Source organism: Ricinus communis, chromosome 4 (assembly GCF_019578655.1).
Source record: "Ricinus communis isolate WT05 ecotype wild-type chromosome 4, ASM1957865v1, whole genome shotgun sequence".
NCBI lineage: Eukaryota > Viridiplantae > Streptophyta > Magnoliopsida > Malpighiales > Euphorbiaceae > Ricinus > Ricinus communis.
In genome coordinates, this window is record NC_063259.1 from 20,943,912 (window position 1) to 20,952,314 (window position 8,403).

Here is an 8,403-nt window from a genome sequence, read left to right on the forward strand (position 1 = left end):
AAGGGATTCCTAATATGCTTCTTCAAGAAGATGAGGTGTATTAGATTAGGGTTTTGGTTGTTTTGAAGGAGATTTGGGTTTTTTCTTTTTGTGGTTTAGAAATTTGAGTAACGGATTTTCATGTATCCAAGTCTAAATATATATTTGAAGGTGTTTTTCTTTTCCTATGATTATAAGCTTCACTGCAACTGTTTTTAATGATACTATCCACAATATAATTTGCATTTCTTTTAATAATTATATGATTATAACAATAATGGAGTTGATTCAGTTTGATTTTGTGTTATTTTAAATTTAAATATATTAAAATACTGCAAAAACTATTTATTAAATATTTTAAAGTTCTAACAGATGAATCTTTTTCATCATTTTATTTCAATCATTTTTTACAAGCTTAACAGGACAAGGGTGCCTTTAAAAGATTCTTGTAATTCAAGAAAACAGGCCTTTAGAGGTTCTGAAAGGTCAGCAGCACTGCAAAATAGAATCAATGAGAAGAAAGAAACTATACCTGCGCCACAGCAAATGGGCATTCATCATATTATTAAGCTATTATCTGTTCAATACATATAATGAATTGGCTACTCCTACCACTGTATTATATTAGATAGTGAAAAGAGAGGGAAAAGAAAAGAAAAAATTAATCTTTGAACCCCCACTCACTTCCAAGAGACTAGAAGCACAGCTGAATGTCAATGTGCTGTTTGGGGGTCTAAGAGGTCAAATTTCTGCTATGAACTGCTCTCAAAATGTTTCAAGAAGCCATCACCAGAGGGGATCCATACCCGTTCCGATGTGCCTTTTGCCATCTCCATGCTACCTGTAAGCTCTCTTGGAGATCGGTGTGTTGCGCTGTCCAGTTCAGCTCGACCCTGATCTTAGTAGGGTCACTATAAACTTCAGCATAGTCACCAGGTCGACGAGGTAAATAGTCGACTTTGATGTCCACACCAGTTGCCTTCTTACATGCCTCCACAAATTCATTGACAGATCTACCTGATGATGTCAACCAGAAAAGTACACTAAGAACGAATAACCAGTGAGCACGAATAAAATGTACTAGAATCATTTGACAGTTCAAACTGTTTAACCCACCTTTTCCAGTACCAACATTGTAGATACCAACTTTACCAGGCATTGCCTTTTCAAGAGCTTTCACATGAGCATCGACAAGATCAGTAACATCAATATAATCTCTAATACAAGTACCATCATGTGTCTTATAGTCTGTTCCTTTAACCTGCAAAAAGGAATGGAAACACCAGATTGATGCATCAAGTCTTTCATACATCAGAACGCACAAAAAAGCATACATTTTTTGCTCAAAAAGTCTGATTGCTCTTAAATTTACATCAGAAGTTCATGAGCTGAAGGCACACCAGGCATTGTAATAACCCAGTCCAACTTTTCCCTGGAATTAGCAATCGTTACAAATTTCATACTATGAACAACTTCAGCATAAAGTCGATTATTATCCAGAAAGTCTGCTGACACTCCAAAATAAGCATTTAAGTAACAAAGCAATGCACAAATACAAGAAAATGATCAAGGTTATGTATAAGAGTGATGCCAACAAGGAAGATGCTACTTCAAGGCTTACATTTCCAGAATAGTAAATAGACAAAGAGAACGGAGGTTCTGCAAATCAAAGTAACATCAATCACCAAAAAAGCAGGTGCAATGCTTAATATTGGACTCTCCAAATGAAATGGCCTATTTCATAATTCCTCCTCAATGGTTCAAACGCATGCATAATAGTTTACATCCAGACACATCAAGCAAATATATAGCTTATCCAAATATATACATTTAGCAATATAGCCATAAAATAATTCAGCAGGCAGTTTGTAACTTCAATCAAAAAGGAAAAAGAACAAGCAAGGGTGAATAAGTGTACCTTCAGCCCAGAAATAATGCCACGAGCTGCATCAAAACAAGCACCAGATATACGTCCATGTTCTCGCAGTTCAGGTCTGGGAGCCTCACCAAGTCTGCCTTCTGGATCTGAACCAATTACATTGAAGTATCTGAAAGTCACACAAAAGAATCATCAAACTATAGATAGCCACTGGGAGGGACAATATTCATGACTGAAAATTTCAAATAGGAGAAGGACAAAGAAAAAGAGTGCTCAAATGCGCGGCAGAGAGAAAGAGAGAGATTTCACTTCAAACTAATTAAAATATGTATTCAATTCCTATAATTCACGTGAGTTACAGACCAATGTCTGGGTCCCATCAGCTAATTAAGGCTAACACATGAACTGTCTAGCATTTTATTTGCATATGCCCAAGTTTTGCCCTGCACATTCTCCTGTTTGTGAGGTGCTGAGAACCAAAAGCTACTAGCCTGAAGTCAGTAATATTCCAAGTGACAATGGATATCTTTCCAGAATACTACCATAGAAACAACAACTACTATGCATGACTTTGGTCGAACAACTGAATCAGGGTTCCAGACTTGAATATTTTTTTCTTGAAAGAAAAAATTAAAGTGAAAATAAATAAGAAATCGTATGTCTTGAGGTTATCAGTTATCCTGATTTCTGAAATTTCATATATTTCTATGATGGGAGAAAAGTTATGCCAAATCCAAGATTTGATAAAATCTGAAACAATGATAGACATACTTATCATGAAGCTGCAGATACCATTCATAAACAGTTTCATAAACACCTTGTTGTAATATGCCAAAAGGAGAAAAAAGAAGAGTATAGAAACCACTGCTCGTGGAACAACAGGCGTTTTTTATGGGGATTTCAAAGAAAACAAATGACACAAACCCCAAAACAGGAGAGTTATTCCATGTTAAAAGCAGCAGTCAATAGGTTAAAGCTCGTTGAATCAATAATTGAGTAGTTTCTAATAGTTAAAAACTCAAGGTACAAGTCTCCTTTTGTTCTGAATTCAGATTTTGCACTCACACAATAAGCAAAAATAAACAAATCAAAATTATCAAAAACACAAACAGAACGAAAGGTTCTTGAGAAAGAATTCAATGACAATATAAATCAGAAAATCACCCGTAAGAAGATTATCAATATAATAGAAAAGATTTAGAACAACTAGAGACTTCTATCAGAGTGTATTCCAATACCAACCTTAGTATCATAACTGCCATGTCAGAATTTTTAGAAAAATCAAGAATGATATCCTCTGCCATCTTCTTAGCTTTTCCATATGGATTAATTGGGACCTGAGATCATGGAGGCATATAGATCAGTCATCTACCAATAGAATACCTACGCATGTACAGTGGAATGTTTTAGCTCTAACCTGTGCAGTATCTTCAGTAATAGGCATCTTCTCAGGTTCCCCGTATGTTGCACATGTGCTTGAATATATTAAAGTCTTAACATCATGTGCAGCCATTGACTCCAATACCACCAAGGTGTTTGATGTAATGTTGTGATAGTACCTTCACAAACAAGATGAAAAATATCATGATTAGGATAGTTCAGATGATACAACATTAGTTGTCTAACATGAAGATTCAAATCACAAAAGAGGGAGATATATCCTAAAACAATTCTCAAGATTCCAACTAGATGTCCATAAATTCAGTTTTCCAGAAGCAATCTTCTACTGGACATTTCAGTGGAAACAGAATTCAGTGGAGGAGACTTAGGTTTTCCTCAATTATTGTGTACCGTGTATTATGCCTTTCAGATGCTGATAATAAATGAAATGAAGAATGGGAATCTGGAAGCAGTAGCATCACTAGCATGCTGCTAATCTATTATTGAAGATTGCCATAGCAAGACAGGCTCAGGATAGTTTGAAGAAGATGAACTGGGCCAGTGTGTTGCCTGATGGTTTTCAGTCTTTAAATCATATTTCAGAATAAGATTCACTGTTGGGTGAAGGTATACAACTCAGCGTCTTAAATGCGGTTTTGTACTTAAATGTGAACCAAGACAAGTATCACCATTTTTCCAGCATCAGAGGCCATTTGATTCTCCTTACTAAAATCTCACTATCCTCACAAAGAAAAAGCTCTAGCCTTCCATATAAACAAAAGAACAACACTGAGATGCTAACACAGAAAAAGGGTTCAAACATTATCATCCCCTGTCACCATTATTAACTGCAGTTCCTGGTTTCAAACTTCAATATTTAGTTATCCAATAACTCTCTAGCCAGTTTTGACACAGACAACTTATTCATTTTCTAACATCACCACAAGCAAAAGAACATAAAAGTTTTAGAAGACTCTTTTTAGGTCCAAGTTTTGCCAAAAACTTAACATGCCTAAACTTACTTAAGAGGATCCATAGTGCTTTCCCCAACATATGCAACAGCAGCAAAGTGCATCACAGCATCAAATGCGTTTTCTGAAAATATTTTATTAACCTGCAATTTCAGTGAAGGAAACAAGTTGCAGCATCCAAGTTCAGCTGTCCATAGTCAAAACAATGTCATTTATAATGATACACAAGGATACGGATTTTGAATTGCCCAAGTCAGCGTATATGAACTGAAGCCTCCCAGGTTCTGGAAATAATTCTTGTAGAACCTTTACAGCACCTAGGTTTCCCCGTGAAAGGTTATCCTGCCAAAAATAACAGAAGCCATTTTCTCTTATAAGGCCATAGCTATATAACATTGTAGACCTTTAAACAATACAAACAAAAAAGAAAAAAAAATTGCATTAAGTGAATATACCACTATGGTAACACGGTATCCATCCTTCAGAAGTCGCAATGAAGCATGTGAACCGATGTAGCCAGCTCCACCAGTCACTAGGACATGAACCACCCCATCTTCATGCAGAGAGAACTGGAAACAAGCCAGGCAAAAAATAAATTGCACGTTAAGAAAATTGCGATAAATTTCCATCACTGCTGTGACATGGACAACAAATTTTGCAAGAGCATGTGGGAAAAGGGAAAAGAAAAATGGATCTCACAACTGACACTTGAACAGCAGCAATTTGATGAGGCCCAAGTCTCCATTTCCTTTTCTATTGTTTCCCCAAAATTAAAATGACCCCATTTTCAGGAAGAGCCATATACTACAGCCCACAATTCATTTTATTGTTCTTCAAACATTGAAGTTAATAAACATCAGCAACCAAATCCACAAGTTGACATCTGATTAAATAGAATATTTATAACAATAATTGTCCAAAATCTAACGAAATACTGCATCCATCTATGCTGGTCTATCTGCTTAAATTATGAACTTATTTTTCCCTAAACAAGGGCATTACATCTCATGGAGGCTATTTAAAATGCATTGGTGCTTACATGCAGATGCTGCAACTTCAAACAAAGAAAAAAGAAAAAGAACAGGTACAATTCTTTAAACAAGGAAAGACCAAGCAACGGAAATGTGATTCTGGTGATACTGAAGCTGACTCTATTACAACAGGATACCTAGTGAACAGAACAAGATTGAACATAGGGTGAACCACTTACAGGGCTTGGGGTATTAAATGTTGGGGATTGCTTGAGCATAATAATGCATAAGGCTGTGAGGGCAGCAGCCAAAATAATCTTCCCCACAACATTACTCTTCCTTTTCGGGTCTGCGTAGTCCAAGCCTGCAACGGGCAAGAAACAAAGCAAAGTTCAATCTTACAGAACTAGAGGAAGAGATTCAAAATCGAATGCAGGAGCATAACAAAATAAGCAAATGTAGAGAAAAAACATACCTCCAAGCGGCATAGATCTGTTTGTCCTTTGCTGATTTCTGGCCCTGCCAAAATTTAGCATTTGGAGAATCTCTTCAATGCTATTATCTTCAATAGGATACAGAAGTATGCTTCTGTATCAACGATCCCACTAACAACTTCCTTCAAAAAATATGCCTTTTTATAGCCCTAATCTGCTATAAACGAAAATCAAGCAATTAGCAATGCCAATTCTGAATCACATTTACAAAAATCATAAGAAAACAAAAACATCCAGTTTATAAAGCAAAAATTACAAATATAAAAAAGTAAAAAAATAAAAATAAAAATAAAAAAGAAATGTTTTAACATGGAAAAGTAAAATGAAAACCAAAAGAAAAGGCTGGCTGGGCCCTATTTAAGCAAAAGGTATACAAAAGAGCAGAAAGGCAAAAAGTTCAAATGCTAGAAAGTATCAAAAATTTTACAGCAGAAGTAGCAAAGCATAAAATTCAAATTATAGTAATGAGAAAGAGAGAGAAGAGAGAGATGAAAGAAGTGGGGAGGGAAAGTTTATAACATTCAAGATCCAAATATAAGAAGAAAAGAAAAACAAGCTCAAATTTTGGGCATATATATCATTATTTTTGTCAGAACATGTCTGACAAAAGAAAATAATTTGAAATGCAAACATGAACAAGAATTTAAAAGAAAAATAAAACAAAGAACGCAAAGCGATCAGAATTTGGGGAAGGAAAAAAAAAAAAAGAACCCAGTAACAGAAACAGAGAAAGAAACCAAAAATCAAAGAAAAAGATTCAAAATTGGGCAAGATCCAAAACTACCTATATGCACATTTACATCGTGTAGAAACACAAGACCCAGTCAGCACTCTCCCTCTCTATATGCATATATATAGATATATATCTCTTAACAGGCCCAGAAAGAGAAACAAAGTAACAATGGCAGAACTAAGCACAAGGTAGATATATATATATATATATATATATATATATACACACACACCTGAAAGAAATAAAATATAAAAAGAAAGGCATTAACTGCAGTTGCACACAACCTGAAGAAAACAATACAAAACTTGCAAAACTGAAAAGGGAAATTTAAATAAGGAGAATCACAAGATCCACACATGCCATGTATATTCATAATACACATACATACATAAAAGGAAAAAAAAAAAAAAGGAAACAAAATGAATAAATAAAAAGCCAAGCGCGCACATCAAAGAAACGGCTACACAAACAAGATTCAATTAAAATCATTTGAAGAAAAAGAAAAGATCTTTACCCTCAACAAGACTATCAAAAACGTAAAGAGAGAAAGAGAACGAAAGAAACGTACAACAAACACTATATAAATATATATATATAATATAAGATTATATGTATAAATTGAAAGACAAAGAGGAAGAAAGGACCCAGTGGGTAGCAAATAAGAGAGAGAGAGAGAGAGAGAGAGTTTGAATATGAACAGAGGGAGAGTCGTAATAGGCGAAGAATTCTCTTTTGTTTCCATTTTGTCAAGCGTGTAAAGACGACGCTGCTAAAAAATTTATTTTTCTTCTGTAATAATAATAATTATTATTATTATTATTTTATTAATTTTTTAGAAATATTTTTTTAATCGGTCAGGGATATAGAAGGGTGAGGGAAGAGGCCAATCATGGTCGTCTCGAGCGGAGCGGGAAATGCGGGGCCTGGTCCTTTTGTGCTGTCGCTTGTAATATGCTGCCACCTCATCATCTTCTTCTTCTTCTTTCTTTTGCTTCACTTTTTCTGCACAGGGGACCCACTTGATAAAAGTAAATAAACAAAGGGTAGTTTTGGCCCTTCAGCTTGTGTCAAAATATCATAAAAAGTCAACAGATTAGGATTTTAGTCTCAATTAATCCTTTTCCTCTAATTAAGTGAATAAAAAAATTTAATTTTAATAAATTTTTTAATCTTAAGAACTTTTGTTTTAAATAATCGCACTTAAAATATTTAACAAACCTAAATATTGTAAAATTTAGTATAATTTGAAAATTAATCCAATGGTATCGTATAAATTTTTTTATTTATTTAATATAAACCTTAGTTGCTCTTAATATAGTTATATCTCATGTTGAGATGGTTACAGTCGCAATTGTATATGCTTATGAAGGTTCCACTTGGGTTTACGATGCATTGTCAATCAATTCATAACCTTTTTTAACATAAACAATGTATATTCAAACTCTTTTTACTTGTAGGAATATGTTTTGGATCTGTCGATTATGTTATGGTTGAAGTCCTACTCATGGCAATCTAGTGAAATTGGGAGAAGCTGTAAGTATTATTGTAGGTCAATCCATTAAAGAGTCGGGTACTCAACTAACATTAAAATATTTTGTACCGGCAGAATATTCACAGGGGGTACTGTAAAACATGTATCAGCCCCCTCTAATAGAAAAATAAAATTTAATAAGGATTCAGTTCATCCCATACATACACATCATGGTCATTCTGCTTTTCTATATTAAATAGACTTGTATGTAACTACTGAAAGTCACAAGTTTTTGTTCTAGCTTTAAGTAAAATTGCATTATTTTATTATCCATTTTGTTGCAAATATATTTATATTGATATTATAATAAACGTAGTATTGATGTTATATGATGTTGTTTTTATAGTTATTGTGCCTAAATAATGTGATCATAATGATGATGATTATAGTTGCTCATTTTTCTTTTCTTTTTATAAATAAGTTTTAAAAATAATAATGAAAAATAGATTTTAGAAAAAAAGACTA

The 8,403-nt window shown here is 34.1% G+C and overlaps 1 protein-coding gene across 4 annotated transcripts; it reads right to left on the reverse strand.

Annotated features, from left to right (window-relative positions):
* Positions 1–491: 491 nt before the first annotated feature.
* LOC8283924 (UDP-arabinose 4-epimerase 1) lies at positions 492–7,091 on the reverse strand. Of its 4 annotated transcripts, none has more exons than XM_002529855.4 (11): positions 6,922–7,091; positions 5,656–5,828; positions 5,420–5,544; positions 4,665–4,778; positions 4,444–4,551; positions 4,261–4,352; positions 3,276–3,417; positions 3,101–3,195; positions 1,898–2,027; positions 1,096–1,240; positions 492–996 (listed from the first exon to the last, which is right to left on the reverse strand). In XM_002529855.4, the coding sequence occupies exons 2-11, from the start codon at positions 5,714–5,716 to the stop codon at positions 755–757; spliced, it is 1,254 nt and encodes a 417-aa protein (XP_002529901.2). In that variant the 5' UTR covers positions 5,717–5,828; positions 6,922–7,091; the 3' UTR covers positions 492–754. The 4 variants fall into 4 exon arrangements, with proteins under 4 accessions (XP_002529901.2, XP_048228937.1, XP_048228936.1 ...); XM_048372980.1 differs by having other exon boundaries at positions 5,656–5,831; XM_048372979.1 differs by lacking the exon at positions 6,922–7,091 and adding an exon at positions 6,459–6,608.
* Between the last annotated feature and the right edge of the window lie 1,312 nt (positions 7,092–8,403).